This window comes from Salmo salar, chromosome 15 (assembly GCF_965601325.2).
Source record: "Salmo salar chromosome 15, fSalSal1, whole genome shotgun sequence".
Classification (NCBI taxonomy): Eukaryota; Metazoa; Chordata; class Actinopteri; order Salmoniformes; family Salmonidae; genus Salmo; species Salmo salar.
Genome location: NC_138305.1, coordinates 49,402,239 through 49,420,935, shown reverse-complemented (window position 1 = coordinate 49,420,935; position 18,697 = coordinate 49,402,239). Strand labels below are relative to the sequence as shown.

General features: G+C 41.8%; 1 protein-coding gene across 1 annotated transcript in view; it reads right to left on the bottom strand.

Moving 5' to 3' along the window:
- The window catches only part of nudt14 (nudix (nucleoside diphosphate linked moiety X)-type motif 14), a 90,223-nt gene that overhangs the window by 7,892 nt on the left and 63,634 nt on the right, over positions 1-18,697 (bottom strand). Inside the window, exons 3-4 of the mRNA XM_014145103.3 lie at positions 9,484-9,548; positions 6,283-6,538 (exon numbers count right to left, since the gene is read on the bottom strand). Coding sequence (XP_014000578.1) covers positions 6,283-6,538; positions 9,484-9,548 — 321 coding nt within the window. The remainder of the gene's footprint in view (positions 1-6,282; positions 6,539-9,483; positions 9,549-18,697) is intronic.

The window sequence follows — 18,697 nt, the reverse complement described above, 5'->3', positions numbered from 1 at the left end:
AAGTGTATAAACTTTCAACGCAGCATAGCTTCCCAATGTTACACCAATTGTAATGTATGATATAGATATACCATTACAAAGCTCTGGAACTATTACATAAGCTCACATATAGGTGTGCAGACCGTTGAACCTTTTTAATCTTGATTCAACCTGAATGTGATCAGGATGGCACAGAAAACAATATTATACTGGTTTAGGGGTAATTCAATCTCCATAACGCTTAAACAGAGAATGGTGTCAGCATAGCAAGAAAAATCACATCCTTGGAATAAAATAAAATATGTAAAATATTTATTAAATCAGTGTTACAAAAACAAGTGTTAAAATGTTAATTTAAATTTTACTACTCTGGAATCAATTGTCCCAGCTTACGGCTGAGACCTCACACACAGACACCATTCGTTTGTCTGGCTCTTGTTTTGCCACTATGGAAGAATTCAAACATCCATTGTTAGCCAGTCGTGTACCCAAAGGGGCTGGGGCCTGTGGGCGCCTGTCACCACGGAAGCACCCAGAGCACAGTGTTTCAAGCTAAGTACTTTTGTCAGGCACTCCCTCATAGGGGGCCATGGGGTTAGCCATGGGGGTTAAGACGATACCCATCTAATAAGACGGGAAGAAACCTACACATAACAATGCCGATAAACACACAGCCACAAGTCGTGGAGCTGGTGGGGTCAAATCAAAGGCATGTTTGGAGAACGGAAGTCTTCACTCTCCAGGTGGAGGGAACATGGGTAGGGAGGGGGGAGGTGCGGCTACGTATCTCAGCTGTTTGACGCTGCAGTGTTCTAGTGTCAGAGTACAGACCGTCATTTGTAATTGTTTGAAACCATCTTTGGAAATCATGATGGATGGATAGTTGGTACTCCAAAGGCCCTGGTTACCATCTCCTTTTCCTGTTAGTCTTACCTACATGAATAAATGAAACTACAACACTACCATACAAACAATACAACTGAGTGGATTTTTTTTATATCAATTTATGAACAAGCTGGTGATGGCTCAAAAACACAGTTAAGGTCAAATAGCTGGTTAAGGTTGCTGCTAATGTACAGTGCGTTGTAAATGTCTGTATTAATGAAAAGCACGCTACGAATACATTTTTTATTAAGACCCAATGCAGTCTTTTTAATTGTATTTTTAAAATCATCACCGTATGTCTAACAGAGCACTGTGTATTTAATTAAAATAACTCCAAATATAGTTATCATTTTTCCCTGAGCCTCCTTTTGCCATTGAAATGCTCAGTCTGATCATTATGTTACTTTTTTGTTTTTTTGTTGATATTTTTCTTAAAACTGCATTGTTGGTTAAGGGCTTGAAAGTAAGCATTTCACTGTAAGGTCTACAACCGTTGTATTCGGCGCATGTGACAAATAGAATTTGATTTGGGCGTGTTGATACAAATTTTTATACATTTACATACACAGCCCTGATTGGCAGACAGGATCATCTAGACCCCTCAAACTCAACTCTGGACCATGAAGCCAGTTCCACAGGGTACACTAGGTGGGTGCAATTAATTATCTGGTAGAATAAATAAAAAAACAGCAGGCTCCGGACCTCATAGGGTAAGAGTTGAATACCTCTGGTCTAGACTCTAGAGCAGGAGTGGGCAACTCCGAGGGCCTGATTGGTGTCACACTTTCTCCATCCCTAGCAAACACAGCTGATTAATCAAATTGCATTGAAGATCATGATTAGGTGATTATTGGAGTCAGGTGTGTTAGCTGGGGCAAAACTGTGACACCAATCAGGCCCTCGAGGACTGGAATTGAACACCCCTGCTCTAGAGACTACCATGAGTACCCTTTCAAAGTAGGGAGGACACATATGCAAATAAAAGATGACTGGTCATTGTTCAGAATAATCAGATCAGATTGTGTTGTCATGCTGTGGGCCAAAACCTCCATCCCACCTGAAGAGGCTGAAATTCCAGGCCAAAAAAGTATAATTAAAGCTTACACTAAAATGGTATTCTCACAATTTCATTGTTAATTTCTACCTCAGTGTGGAAATATCAGACAAAAACAGCAAAATCACTGGACTGCTCCTTTAAATGAGTCAATATGGAGCAAGTCACCACTTGTACCGCGATAGACAACGGCGAAGTGGAAGGAGATAAAAGTGTAAACGAACACCATTGTCATTGAAGCAGAATAGCTTTGTTACAGATACAGATACGACTTCAGCAATTTATTTTGCCGTAGGTTCGTGGGTGGACAGGGAAATGCAAGCAAATGCTCATGCAAATATCAAGAAGAAAGCTGGTCTGTCCTTTGAACTCGATGTGAACACCAAGATTCCCGTCGTTCTGTTTTTTTTTTTTGGGGGGGGGGGGGGTGAAGAGTCACTCTCCTTACGTATTTTAAGTGTTTAATTGACAGATAAATGTGAAACTAAGTGGGAGATGGGAGAGGAGAGACAGTCCGAAGGGAGCACACACAGGGATTGAACATTGTCTCCAGCGGGGATCCACACGTGCATGGAGCCAAGAGTGTTACCAACTGACCACGGTTCCTCACCCCATGGCTCAGTTGATTGGATCGAGGTGCTTAAGCCAGGGTGGCGCCAGTGAATTGTTAGGGTGCGTTCACAACGAGCAACGCAGGGTAAAATGACAGCGCCAACTCAATGTACTTAAATGGGGAGGTGCGTTGGAGTGGTGAAGGGGTAGGGTCTTGCTTGCATGAGATTGCGCTAAACGCACATCAAACTCCGCATCAAATTACACATACTCCTCCGTCAGCTCTGCATGCGACTGCGTCGCCAGTGTGAATGCACCCTTACCCAAGATTGAGCTTCTCAGTCACACATTTGTCTATTGTGAAGAAAATTTGCCACGGAACGCCTGACTCCTTTCTACGCGCACCAAAATTACAATCTGTTTCTCTGAATTGCCCCGTGAAAGCCTAACACTATGATGGTATTTGTATAACTGAGCTAGTCATGTTGGCAATAGAACAAGCTTTCAAATGATGCCCACCTGGCCCAGATATCCCACCTGACAGTAATTGTGTGATGGCGGGGATGGAGGGCTGTGTTTCAAACAAAACAACTACAAGTGTGCTTGCTCTAGTCCCTCAACAGCACAGCTAGGAATGCTCAAAAAAAGCATCTTATAGTTGAAATCATAAAAGGAACTGTGCACACTTGAGGTGTGTGACCACTTGGAGGCATCAGTTAGTCCTTGGTTTTATGTTGCATCTACTCCACATTTTTCAGGAATATTCTTATCATGTTACTGAATGTATCAAGAGTATTTTCAGATTTCGTTATAAACAAACACAGTGAAAAGTACAGAATATAAAATGCACATAAAATCTAAAGTGCAATGGATTCAGTCTTATGTCAGGTGAACAGCAGTGTCCTCAACTTTGGTCTAAACTTTTCCATCTCCAAACTGTTCCTTTTCAAATGCTACCCTGCTTATGCATTTTTCATAGGCCAATTCCCACGAGTGTAAAGAGTTACTGAGGGTCCTTTGGTCATATCAGAAGGGGTGCCTTCGCTCACGTAAAATAAAGATTTTGAATGTTATATAATTTTTGGGCATCTCTGAGATATGTTCTATAGATTCCTGGGGTCATTTCATGTTTCATGTGTATCTGAGCTCTTGCTGTTCACGCATGCAGAACAACAACCGGTCTGACATAGCATCGTGATGAAGCCACTCTCACTATACTGGAAGTTAATAGGAACATTACTTTTAAATTGTGAAAACATCATACTGTACATGTCAGATTTCTGGCCAATGTCATAACGCAGGAGGTTGTCGGCTCTCGAATGAGCCATTGATCATATTTTAGCAATATTTCTACCTCGAGAAATGTGTAATTTAACAGAGGGTCTACTGCATTTCTCCTATTTGTCTGCCTCTTCAGTCCAGGGTGTAAAATGCATGGTGCCGTTGCAAATGTCAGACTCAACTCTGTGAAGCACACAATCTGCAGGTTGAAAATGGCGAGATTGTAGACTCCTAAATTGATAGTGCAGTTGGTTTAGGTGGTTGTACAGCTAACTAGCTACTTCACATGCTGATATTGACTTCGGCATTATTGTGTGTAGCTACGTTTGCTAGCTACTTATCTAGCTAGTTAGCAAGCCAGCCAGCCCATAGAGATCATTGTGGGTTTTGTAGTCGACTTGAGTGAGCTGCAACAGATTTCCACAACGATTTTTCAGTTGCAACCAACCTTACTATAACAACAAAATTAAACATTTGTTCACAACCCAGCATTTTTATGTACGTAAAGTCAAACCGGAAAAAATATATATACAAGACGGCTCTATATGATGGAGAAAAATGTGTTTCAGTAAAATGTTATAAATGCTGACAGACCATTTGTTCAATCATTTGTTCGTTCGACATAGTGGGATCTTTTTGTGTCTGTAAAATTAATTATGCGAGAAATGGTGGTGGAAACGCATTTCTGAGCAAATATTGATATAAAAATCATCATTATCGAAAAAAACTTGGAGTCACCCGATGATATGGTGTGTGGTCCTCCCACTATGACTGAGGAAAGCATGCCGTTTATTTATTAGGCTACAGATGAAATAAATTATGATGAAATTCACAGGTTGGTGAAAGTGCACGGTTCCCTTGATGCTCCTTCACAATAAATATTGAGGGTTTAAATCTGGTAACATGACGATCGATGCTCGACTGCCGTTTGACAAATAAATAATATTTCCACTCGTATCCATAATAATATAATGTAGACTAGCCTACGCACACAGTATCTGTGAGCTGTTGGCTACAGTGCAAGTCCCAATACCAGAGAAGGCACATTTGCTATCATCAGAGTTGAAAATGCGATGGAAACAAATTGCACTTTAGATTTGTATTAGGTACATACAGTTGAAGTCGGAAGTTTACATACACTTAGGTTGGAGTCGTTAAAACTCGTTATTCAACCACTCCACAAATGTCTCGTTAACAAACTATAGTTTTATAAGTTGGGTGTCTTGTTAACAAACTATAGTTTTATAAGTTGGGTGGATTTTGGCCTACTCATGATGCCATCTATTTTGGGAAGTGCACCAGTCCCTCCTGCAGCAAAGCAACCCCACAACATGATGCTGCCACCCCCATGCTTCACGGTTGGGATGGTGTTCTTCGGCTTGCAAGCCTCCCCCTTTTTCCTCCAAACATAACGATGGTCATTATGGCCAAACAGTTCTATTTTTGTTTCATCAGACCAGAGGACATTTCTACAGTCCCCATGTGCAGTTGCAAACCGGAGTCTGGCTTTTTTATGGCGGCTTTGGAGCAGTGGTTTCTTCCTTGCTGAGCGGCCTTTCAGGTTATGTCGATATAGGACTCGTTTTACTGTGGATATAGATACTTTTGTACCCGTTTCCTCCAGCATCTTCACAAGGTCCTTTGCTGTTGTTCTGGGATTGATTTTCACTTTTTCGTACCAAAGTACGTTCATCTCTAGGATACAGAACGCATCTCCTTCCTGAGCAGTATGACGGCTGCCTGGTCCCATGGTGTTTATACTCACGTACTATTGCTTGTACAGATGAACGCGGTACCTTCAGGCATTTGGAAATTGCTCCCAAGGATGAACCAGACTTGTGGAGGTCTACAATTTTTTTCTGAGGTCTTGCCTCATTTCTTCTGAGTTTCCCATGATGTCAAGCAAAGAGGCACTGAGTTTGAAGGTAAAATACATCCATAGGTACACCTCCAATTGACTCAAATGATGTCAATTAGCCTATCAGAAGCTTCTAAAGCCATGACATCATATTCTGGAATTTTCCAAGCTGTTTAAAGGCACAGTCAACTTAGTGTATGTAAACTTCTGACCCACTGGAACTGTGATACAGTGAATTATAAGTGAAGTAATCTGTCTGTAAACAATTGTTGGAAAAATTACTTGTCATGCACAAAGTAGATGTCCTAACCGACTTGCCAAAACTATAGTTTGTTAACAAGAAATTTGTGGAGTGGTTGAAAAACGAGTTTTAAATGACTCTAACCTAAGAGTATGTAAACTTCCAACTTCAACTGTATGTTGCATAGCCGCACAATGTCTATATGTATGTGCATGCTCGTATGCATATGTGTGTCTGCTTGTATGCGCCTGTATGAAGCAATGGGTGTGTTGAGCCACACCGTGTAGGATGAACACGGCCCTAGACGCTGATCTTGGCTCACTTTTTGCATTTTCCTGACTAACGGTTAAGGTTAAGATTAGGGGAGTGGAAGCTGATCCTAGATCTGTACCTAGGGGAAACTTCACCTCGAAGCCATAGGTACACACACACCTGTACGAGGTAATCCTCCGCAGCTTGGCGACTGGCACGTCGTAGCCGCACTCCTCCAGCACCTCCTGCCTGGCAATCTCTTCCAGCGACAGGTCAGCCTTGTCCACCAGGCCAGCGCATAGCTCGTAGGTCATCCCCACTGAGCCTGGGGGCGTCTCCCCGCCCCCCACCGCAGCTCCCTCTTTCTCCTCCGCCGCCTGCTCGCCCGAGTCAGGTGCCTTGGGCTTGGTCCTCTCCCACTCGCACATGTACACAGCTGCAGGAGGAGAGAGAGAGGGTGGGTGGAGAGAGTGAGAGGGGTAGAGCTAGATAGCAACAGATGTTACAGTATAGTGACAGTGACTTGGAGGCCTATAAACCGTTTTCTCAGTGATGTATCGTTCCTTTCACTTCGACAATTGAGACTGTGATAGTACGCAGTTCATATGAAAGTCTACGTTTTAATCCTTCAAATAGGCCACAATTGAGATATAATAATTGTCTGAAACTTTGTTTCTGTGAACTGCATGTCTAGTAAAATCCTACCACTATAAAATCATGAAAAGCATAACCCCTAAACTCATAAAAAAACCTTACTGGTGGAAGGAAAAACCGTAATAAGAGTGTGATAAAAATAGGGTGACACACTTACTTTATTCAAACAAATCAGCTTTCGACCAAAAACGCCTGTGAGCGATTTTGTCGCCTCACAATAGCCTCCAAACAACGGCTGGCCTTTTTAGACACATTGTTCCTCAAGCAATGGGAAAAAAGTAACTGAATGCATCCCAAATGGCACCCTATTCCCTTCATAGTGCACTACTTTGACCAGAGCCCTAAGTAGTGCACAATACAGGGAATAGGTTGTCATTTGGGACACACAGACATTCAATGTGAGGCCTTCCTTCCATTCTGTGGAGCGCACTGTCCCCAGCGACTTAGTGGCGAACAAAGAACGTTCCCTGCCTCGCATAGTAACGGGGGCCTTTTGCGCACTATTACACAAGGAAGCATTGTGTTCGGAGGTGAACTGGAGTAAACAAATGCATCCAATGTTTTTTTTTCATAGAGTGTGGACACGAGGTGCGTTTTTCTGTATGAAATTAAACTGGAAGATAAAATAAAATCAAAGTCTACTGGTCGCGTACACAGTTTAGCAGGTGTTATGACAGTGCAGCGAAATGCTTATGTTGCAAGCTCCTAACAATGCAGTCAAATGTCAAGCAATTCAAATGTAAAAATAAAAAATAAAATAAAAATCAAGAAGGGCGAGACGAATAGATTTACCAACCCAAATAGCACTGTAGCAGTATTAAAATGCAATGTATACATACAGTGCATTCGGAAAGCATTCAGACCCCATCACTTTTTGTTACATTACAGCCTTATTCTAAAATTGATTAAAAAAAAACATTCTCATCAATCTACACACAATACCCCATAATGACGAAGCAAAAACAGATTTTTATAAATTTGTGCAAATTTATAAAATATAAATAACTAAAATAGCACATTTACAAAAGTATTCAGACTCTTTACTCAGTACTTTGTTGAAGCACGATTACAGCCTTGAGTCTTCTTGGGTACGATGCTACAAGCTTGGCACACCTACATTTGGGGAGTTTCTCCCATTCTTCTCTGAAGATCCTCTCAAGCTCTGTCAGGTTGGATGGGGAGTGTCGCTGCACAGCTATTTTCAGGTCTCTTCAGAGATGTTCGAACAGATTTAAGTCTGGGCTCTGGCTTGGCCACTCAAGGACATGCAGAGACTTGTCCCGAAGCCAATCCTTCGTTGTCTTGTCTGTGTGCTTAGGGTTGTTGTCCTGTTGGAAGGTGAACCTTCGCCCCAGTCTGAGGTCCTGAGCAGGTTTTCATCAAGGATCTCTTTTTACTTTGCTCTGTTCATCTTTCCCTTGATCCTGACTAGTCTCCCAGTCCCTGCCGCTGAAAAGCATCCCCCAGCATGATGCTGTCACCACCATGCTTCACTGTAGGGATGGTATTGGCCAGATGAGAGGTCCCTGGTTTCCTCCAGACGTGACACTTGGCATTCAGGCCAAAGAGTTCAATCTTGGCCAGAGAATCTTGTTTCTCATGATCAGAGTCCTTAAGGTGCCTTTTGGCAAACTCTAAGTGGTTTGTCATGTGCATTTTATTGAGAAGTGGCTTCTGTCTGGCCAATCTACCATAAAGGCCTGATTGGTGGAGTGCTGCAGAGATGGTTGTCCTACTGGAAGTTACTCCCATCTCCACAGAGGAACTCTGGAGCGCTGTCAGAGTGACCTTCGTGTGTGTGTATGTATGCACTCCTGCGCTTGTGATACATCAAATGGAAGACGGATGAGATCTGCATCTGCACCTCACCCCATTGTAACCTACACCAAAGACATCACTGATGGCACCTCCCTATGGCTTTAGCAACCTTCCCTAGAATCAGTTAAGCGGGTGAGATATGGGTCCCATTCCATTTTGGTCCCTATCCCCTACCCTTTGACACAAACTCTTCAGGGTTTGCAGATCTAAGAGGACGGGATACATGTAAGCACCCAATCCTTCTACATAATATGGGGAATGACCCACAGCCTACCACAAGCAGCCGAAAATAATATATAATTAAGCGCCTGTTTTTCCCCCTCATCTGTCCACACCAGGGTTGGGTTAAATTCCATTACAATTCCATTTAAATTCACAAAGAAATCGACCCCAACCCTGGTGAATACCACAGGGGTGGCGGGAGATGAAGGTAGGCGTTAGCTGATGGAATGGAACAGGGCCGCGTGCCATGGGATGACTAATGGCTTTCAAAGCCTTGATGGGGCGGTGCACCAGCCGGGTGGAGAGAGTCCGTCAGCATTTTTCACAGTAGTAGACAAGCCTCGACAGTGCCAGACAGATCCCAGGCCACGTGGCAGGGGGCATATTGTTGCACTTGACACGCTCAAGTGGGAGTTCAACATAATACACAGGTATTGGGTAAGAAGCTTGGAATGTGACAATAGCAGGGTTTCCCCACAGGGATAAAGCAAGGTTGTGGTGGGTTCGAATCAGACCCACACCCTTCTAACACACTTTCTCTGCCTTACTTTCCTGCCCTTTCCTTTCACTCTTCACTGTCGAATAAAAAAATATATGGAAAGGGATGTGAATTTCCAGTCCTTGGAATAAAAAAAAAAAAACTGTCCTTGTGGATGAAAGTTGATTTGAGCAAAAAGGGGGTATTACCTGGGCGGAACTGCTTGACCAAGACGAAGCAGTGCGAGGTGGTGTTGAAGATCAGAACCGAAACACTGGAAAGAAAAGGGAGCAGAGAAAGAGTTATTCAGTTTGATTAATTCATTATTTTGAATAAAAGTGAGAATCACAAAGGTTTGTTGATTCAAAATTATATTGGTTGCTGTACCGGTACCCCTTGTATATAACATTGTTACTGTTATTTTATTGTTGCTCTAATCATTTGTTATTTTTCAATTTTTGTTATTTTTCTTTATGTTTTACTTCAGTTTATTTTAGTAAATACTTTAACACTTATTTTTCTTAAAACTGCATTGTTGGTTAAGGGCTTGTAAGTCAGCGTTTCACTGTAAGGTCTACACCTGTTGTATTTGGCGCATGTGACAAATACAACTGATTTGATTTAATAAACTAAATTAACTATATTACATGACATCATACGCAGCGGGACAACTTCCTGCTTACAGAAATCAACAACAACGAAATACATACAGTGCCTTGCGAAAGTATTCGGCCCCCTTGAACTGACTTTTTGCCACATTTCAGGCTTCAAACAAAGATATAAAACTGTAATTTTTTGTGAAGAATCAACAACAAGTGGGACACAATCATGAAGAGGAACGAAATTTATTGGATATTTCAAACTTTTTTAACAAATAAAAACCGGAAAAATTGGCTGTGCAAAATTATTCAGCCCCCTTAAGTTAATACTTTGTAGCGCCACCTTTTGCTGCGATTACAGCTGTAAGTCGCTTGGGGTATGTCTCTATCAGTTTTGCACATCGAGAGACAAATTTTTTTGCCCATTCCTCCTTGCAAAACAGCTCGAGCTCAGTGAGGTTGGATGGAGTGTGTTTGTGAACAGCAGTTTTCAGTTCTTTCCACAGATTCTCGATTGGATTCAGGTCTGGACTTTGACTTGGCCATTCTAACACCTGGATATGTTTATTTGTGAACCATTCCATTGTAGATTTTGCTTTATGTTTTGGATCATTGTCTTGTTGGAAGACAAATCTCCGTCCCAGTCTCAGGTCTTTTGCAGACTCCATCAGGTTTTCTTCCAGAATGGTCCTGTATTTGGCTCCATCCATCTTCCCATCAATTTTAACCATCTTCCCTGCCCCTGCTGAAGAAAAGCAGGCCCAAACCATGATGCTGCCACCACCATGTTTGACAGTGGGGATGGTGTGTTCAGGGTGATGAGCTGTGTTGCTTTTACACCAAACATAACGTTTTGCATTGTTGCCAAAAAGTTCGATTTTGGTTTCATCTGACCAGAGCACCTTCTTCCACATGTTTGGTGCATCTCCCAGGTGGCTAGTGGCAAACTTTAAAACAACACTTTTTATGGATATCTTTAAGAAATGGCTTTCTTCTTGCCACTCTTCCATAAAGGCCAGATTTGTGCAGTATACGACTGATTGTTGTCCTATGGACAGTCTCCCACCTCAGCTGTAGATCTCTGCAGTTCATCCAGAGTGATCATGGGCCTCTTGGCTGCATCTCTGATCAGTCTTCTCCTTGTATGAGCTGAAAGTTTAGAGGGACGGCCGGGTCTTCGTAGATTTGCAGTGGTCTGATACTCCTTCCATTTCAATATTATCGCTTGCACAGTGCTCCTTGGGATGTTTAAAGCTTGGGAAATCTTTTTGTATCCAAATCCGGCTTTAAACTTCTCTACAACAGTATCTCGGACCTGCCTGGTGTGTTCCTTGTTCTTCATGATGCTCTCTGCGCTTTAAACGGACCTCTGAGACCATCACAGAGCAGGTGCATTTATACGGAGACTTGATTACACACAGGTGGATTCTATTTATCATCATTAGTCATTTAGGTCAACATTGGATCATTCAGAGATCCTCACTGAACTTCTGGAGAGAGTTTGCTGCACTGAAAGTAAAGGGGCTGAATCATTTTGCACGGCCAATTTTTCAGTTTTTTATTTGTTAAAAAAGTTTGGAATATCCAATAAAGTTCGTTCCACTTCATAATTGTGTCCCACTTGTTGTTGATTCTTCACAAAAAAATACAGTTTTATATCTTTATGTTTGAAGCCTGAAATGTGGCAAAAGGTCAAAAAGTTCAAGGAGGCCGAATACTTTCGCAAGGCACTGTATCTACCCAGACTGCCCCGATTGCGTCTTCCCAATGTAGCCATGTGAGGGCACAAAGTGGGAAGAATATTCGCTACTTGAATTACGTTGTTCTAGTCTCTAAGTAGGTAAGCACCCTGCTATGTTGATGATGATGTTGAGTGTTAACCCTTTACACTCGTACCTCTATACGTGTTGAAAATGGCGCCTAAATTGGAACGTAGTGGCTGTACAGTAACATCCTATACATGAAGCCAGAGCTTGGTCTCTACGATTCACAGCTCTGTATGGGTTTTGACTGACAGCCGTTCTGAACTTGAGCACCATGCGCAACAAGAAGTTACCCCAATCCCTCCCGGTACTTGGGCAACTTTAGCAAATGTTTTGTTGTCCGAGTCAGGGAAATGCTGTAAATTAAGAGGACTCAATGCATTTTGAAAGATGAGATGTTGAGGCGCTTTGATGTCATATAAGCAAGCCAAACACCCGTGAGTCCAAATGTGCACTTCACAATTCCATATCATAAAACTCATGCTATATACAGTGTCAACGTTTATGATCACTATGTTTGACGTACAGTTACAAAATTAAAGGTCATCATACCCTGGGCTGTTATGAACAAAATGAGCCTGTTTATTGTGAAGAAAAATCCCAGCGGCACATGCACCCATGTCTCCTATCTATGTGCCTCAACATTACGATCTGTTTCTTTAAATTTCCTTATGAAACTCTCACACTAAAGATCCTATTTTATAACTTTATAACTCATGTTGGCAGTAGTGACGCTTAGAATTCCAATTTTGCCTAAATGGCACCAAAAAATGTATCCCTTTTTATTTTACCACCACAATCTGTTCTTAGGACGAAACTGAAAAATAACTTGTGTAGAAAGTAAATAATGCCCACCTGACCCAGATTGCGATTATATAATGGACTGTTTTTGGATTGTAAACAGCAGCAATTGTGTGATGGCAGGGATGCAGGGTTGTGTTTCAAACAAAACTACTAAACCCAGCAAAAAAAGAAACATCCCTTTTTCAGGACCCTGTCTTTCAAAGATATTTGGATTTTTACAAATTAACTTCACAGATCTTCATTGTAAAGGGTTTAAACACTGTTTCCCATGCTTGTTCAATGAACATGCACCTGAGGAACCGTCGTTAAGACACTAACAGCTTACAGACGGTAGGCAATTAAGGTCACAGTTATGAAAAATTAGGACACTGAAGAGGCCTTTCTACTGACTCTGAAAAACAAAAGAAAGATGCCCAGGGTCCCTGCTCATCTGCGTGAATGTGCCTTAGGCATGCTGCAAGGAGGCATGAGGACTGCCGATGTGACCAGGGCAATAAATTGCTGTGAGACGCCTAAGACAGCGCTACAGGTAGACAGGACGGACAGCTGATCGTCCTCGCAGTGGCAGACCACATGTAACACCTGCACAGGATCGGTACATCCAAACATAACAACTGAGGGACAGGTACAGGACAGCAACAACTGCCCGAATTAACACCAGGAACGCACAATCCCTCAATCAGTGCTCAAACTGTCCGCAATAGGCTGAGAGGCTGGACTGAGGGCTTGTAGGCCTGTTGTAAGGCAGGTCCTCACCAGACATCACCGGCAACCTCGTCGCCTATGGGCACAAACCCACCGTCGCTGGACCAGACAGGACTGGCAAAAAGTGCTCTTCACTGACGAGTCGCAGTTTTGTCTCACCAGGGGTGATGGTCGGATTCGCGTTAATCGTCGAAGGAGTGAGCGTTACACTGAGGCCTGTACTCTGGAGTGGGATCGATTTGGAGGTGGAGGGTCCGTCATGGTCTGGGGCGGTGTGTCACAGCATCATCGGACTGAGCTTGTTGTCATTGCAGGCAATGTCATCGCTATGCGTTACAGGGAAGACATCCTCCTCCTCCCTCATGTGGTACCCTTCCTGCAGGCTCATCCTGACATGACCCTCCAGCATGACAATGCCACCAGCCATACTGGTCGTTCTGTGCGTGATTTCCTGCAAGACAGGAATGTCAGTGTTCTGCCATGGCCAGTGAATAACCCGGATCTCAATCCCATTGAGCACGTCTGGGACCTGTTGGATCGGAGGGTGATTTATAGAGCCATTCCCCCCAGAAAATGTCTGGGAACTTGCAGGTGCCTTGGTGGAATAGTGGGGTAACATCTCACAGCAAGAACTTGCAAATCTGGTGCAGTCCATGAGGATGAGATGCACTTAATGCAGCTGGTGGCAACAGATACTGACTGTTACTTTTGATTTTGACCTCCCCTTTTTTCAGGGACACATACCATTTCTGTTAGTCACATGTCTGTGGAACTTGTTCAGTTTTTGTCTCAGTTGTTGAATCTTATGTTCATACAAATATTTACACATGTTAAGTTTGCTGAAAATAAATGCAGTTGACAGTGAGAGGATGTTTCTTTTTTTGCTGAGTTTACATGTGTGCTTGCTTAGAGTTCCTCAACGGCACAGCTAGGAGAGCAAAAAAAAAAAAAGTACCTTCTAGTTGAAGACTCTTCTTTGATTCATAAAAGTGCATTCGAATTGCTTAGGAACTGTGCACACTTTGGAGAGGTGTGTGGCCACGTGGAGACACCAGTTAGTCCTCTCAATCAAACCCTTGTAACTTTTTGGTCTTGTTGTACCTACCCCACATTTTCCAAGAATAGTCTTATGTTACTGAATGTATCCAGAATAATTTCAGATTTTGCTATCAACAAATGCAGTGAAAAGTACAGTAAATGTAAAATGCTCATGAAATCAACAGTGCAATGTTTGGATTCAGTCTTGTGTCAGGTGAACTGTTGTGTACTTAACTTTGGTCTAACAATTTTCCCATCTACAAATTGTTCCCTTTCAATTGCTACCATGGTTATGCATACGTTTTTCATATTTCTGTATGAAACATTTCAATTTAGCCCTATCCATAAGCCAATTTCCACAAGTGTAAAGGCTAACTGCACAAAATGAAAACTGATTTGAAACCAAAATTGCGTTACAAAAAAATTTTACAAAATACATTTTAAAAAATCGATACATTTTGGCAGTGTAAAATGTCCATGGATAGTCCTCAATTCCAAACTAGTTGGTCTGTATGCATCTATGTGAGACTGTGTGTGTGTGTGTGTGTGTGTATATATTTTCGTGTCAGTGCAGGATTAACATCTGGGCCAGTATCCACAAAGCTTCTCAGAGTAGGAGTGGTGATCTAGGATCTGTCCATATAATCTTATTCATTATTATCTAAAAGGCCAAACTGATCTTAGATCAGCACTCCTACTCCGAGATGCTTTGTAGATAAGGAACACTGCCGCTACCTAGCTCTTCAACCAAGGTGCATGAACTGAGGAGTAAACTGAAGAGAGGAGATTCAGCAAATCTTGGACAGTGGAAGTTGGTAAGAAATCTTTTTTATTGTTAAATGTAAAATGATTGCGTTTCAGCTCAACCTGATGAAGGCCAAGAGCCAAAATCATGTTGGTTTTACTTTAAACAATAATTAATTGATCTTATCACCTTCCACTGTCCTCCAAGTTGGTGAAGCTCCTCTCTACTAAAGGGATAGTTCACCCAAAATCCATATTGGTTTCATTACCCTTTAACAGGGATGGAAACTGGTGAGGGCTAAAAAAAGGGAAAGAATATGATCTACATGATCAGTCTGTGTAAAATAAAAAGTGGTTAATGTGAATCTAACTCACAGTTAAAAATGTAAAGAAAGCAATCCAATGTTATTTGTTGCCTAGACTTTACTGCAACTGACACTCAAGTCTTGAGAAATAATAATAGAATGCTCGTGACCACACACACACACATCTAAATATTGCACTTGGGAAAAAAAACATTAAATTATAAATAGAATGAAACAAACAGGCATTCTATTTTTATTCTATTATAGTGGCCACTATAGTAGACATTGATCAAGTGCAAAAATAACATTCACTGAGTAATTATTTTTATAATCCACCTTCACTCAAGTGTTACTGTCAAGTTCAACACAACAAAAGCAATATCTTTGGGCTACGCTGCACATTATTACATTGTACACTTTCTGCCTGTGGACATCTGTTCTACAATGTGCCAGCAGAGCATGATACCCTTTGTTGTTTTTATTTTTTTAATAATTATTTATTACAAAAAACACAAGGAAGGGGTAACATTAAAGTATTAGAACATGAAGGACAAACAATACAGCATCAAGACACTATCAAACATGTATCAGTCTTTCCGCAACAGAGCCATCCTTGTGTGAGGGTGCGTGTGCATGATAGTGATATAAAATGTCAGTTTCCTTTTTCATGATCACAATCTTGTGAAACCCGAACCCTCCAAGATCCCCCCTCAACCATTCCAGACCCCTCCCACAGTTCCCCCCCCCTCCAGAAGAAGAAAAAAAGAATATAATTAATTCCATTCCCCACCCCCAAGAACCCCCCAACAACCAAGAGAATGAACTAAAGAGGAAAAAGAAAAAGACAGAAGAAAACAGCAAACAATGCAAAAAATAAATAATAATATTTAATTTACCCTTTGTTGGCATAATTGATCTCTTTCAGGCAGCTACACCTGGCATAACCCTTTTTATCCACTGTATTGAAAAAGTGAGAATGAGGGAAAGTGTGTGGTGTTCCTTTCACCTCGAATAGTTAGGCTGAAATTTTTAACAATGCTTTTTTCTGATAAAAAGTAGTTCATTGCATCCACCGTGGAGCCCAGTTTCATAATATTACCTTGTCTCAGCTGCTTGCCATAGTTTCGAAGTAACCACGAAAAAAACAAGCCTTATTTTATGGCATTTTTCACCCTGCTAGCTCCTATTAGTTCTATTGAGCACCGTGGCACCAACTCGCTGTCCGAACGTTCTATTCCCAGCCTATTGTTCTACACCACAATGCCTGCTTTGCTATTGTTGGCAATGAGACCTGCCCACATTGCTGGTAATTAAAATGTAAACCACCAAAAATTACCAATGGAACTCTGAGGTCATCCCACTGTTTCCTATAGGGAAATATAGGTATGTCTGTCTATTTTGCCAAATATCTCGCAATGTGTATATTTACATTTTTTTTTTTAATTGGACACCATTTTAATCATGAGAATCTCCTCTTTCTAATTATATAAGGCTAGGCAGCGTACTCTGCTGTCATCAAACGCTAGCCCCAAAATACAGTTTGCCCTTGGAACGATGAGCTCCCCCCCATTGTTTTCCTATGGAGAGGCATGCTGGTATGTTTCTGCCGAATATCTCGCAATGTGTATATTTAGATTTTTTCAAGTCGGACACCGTTTTAAAAATCAGGATAATCTTCTCTTTCTAATTACATAAGATTGGGCAGGGTACTCTGCTGTCATCGATCACTAGACCAGACATAGTCAAAAGTTGCAATTTTTCCTGACTTCCTCATTATGCAGACATAAGCACACTTGGCACCACCGAGGTGGGGATGTTAAATATCAACATGTGTAGAAAGTTTTCAGTTTCGTCCTAAGAACAGGTTGTTGTGGTAAAATAAAAAAGGCTACATTTTTTTGGTGCCATTTAGGCAAAATGGAATTCTAAGGGTCACTCCAGTCAGAAGAGGCTCTGCAAACGTTTGATTCCATTCATTTGCTATGTGCTCGCGCTAGTGTTCCAGCTTAGCCAACGTTCTTTTGCCATTTTTCAGCCTTGGGTAAATTTTGACTCGTTCTATTGTCCAGCCTACTATAGTGGCATCCGGCTTAAGCCAGGTCCAGCTCCAGCACACTTGATCCCTTAATCCACTTGTTTAACAAGCAACGCCTCATTTTCACCTAATTATCTCATTATGGAAATTAACCACATACTGTAGAGGGAAAACATTAGTTAACAGATAGTTCGTTAACATTTCACACAAATTGCCACGGTCCAGTAAGCAACTTTATTAGCAAGCTAATTTTCACACCATGAACTCAATTATTTGATCAGATAAATTGGCTAATGTTGCTCAACATTTCTCTAGCTAGCTAACAGAGAACTCGATCCAGCTAGCAAGATACTTAACAATGCTTGTTCCACCACACTTTCTCCCTCACCTCAAACTTTCCAAATGCCATTTTTTTTGGTTACAGCTCATGAAGTACGCTTCATCACCTTCTCAACCCCATCTCCGATGTCAGGCTTATCACCTAACGTTACCTCTTCGTTATCGTTCAGGGGACGCGCTGCTGTAACTGGCAAGCTGCCTTTCCACTCTAGCGTCTTTCCAGAGCGCTCGCTGACGCTGTAACTAGTAAGCTGGTCGTCTCTTCTCTCTTCAGTTGCGTGCTGGGCTGCATTCTGTTATGTGAACGATTGGCTGAGCCTTGGATACAGCAGGTTTTGCTCCAAACGCGCATCACTCGTTTGCTTACAGTCAGTAATGATCCAAAGCCCCCCCCCCCCCAAAAAAAACTTCTCATCGGCGCTACACGAATCACGTAGGTCAACTATTTTGGATTCAAAACTGCGAATTTCGCCGAAAGGTGACTAGTTTGCATCCCTGCTTTAAGCATTCTATGAACAAAGACAGCAATAATCCATGTTTTGGTTTTGTTCACCAGGCCACAGTTTCTAAAACCATATTTTTTTGCCATTTGTGGCACAAAGTAAATATCCCCAAAAGAAGCATTTTCCATCAATGTTCCCTCAAATTCTTTCATGCACCAAGCAAATGTCTGATCTGCTGACCACAAACTTGACCATTGTGAAAATTCTGTGCAACTTCCAGCGCACCTATACTGGAGGCTGTTAGTTTTAACAGTGGCCATGTAGGCTACTGTGGCTATTTGATCAGAATCTAGGCCTACCAAAGTGGCCTACCATTAAAAACAGTGTAGAAAATCCATCCCATAACATTTTTACATGAAAATAGCTGTTCTATCATTCAGCAGGCCTACATTCTATGAAACTTTCGGGGAAAAACATGCAGGGCTTGACAATAACCAGTGACAAAAAATGCTGTTGTGTTTGATGCAAGAAACCACTTTCTAAAATAATTACAGAGAATCAGACCAATTATTCTACCCTCTGCCTATTGGCTACTTAGGTTATTTACCCAACTCGCTTTTCAAAGATGTCTAGAAATGTACACGTTTT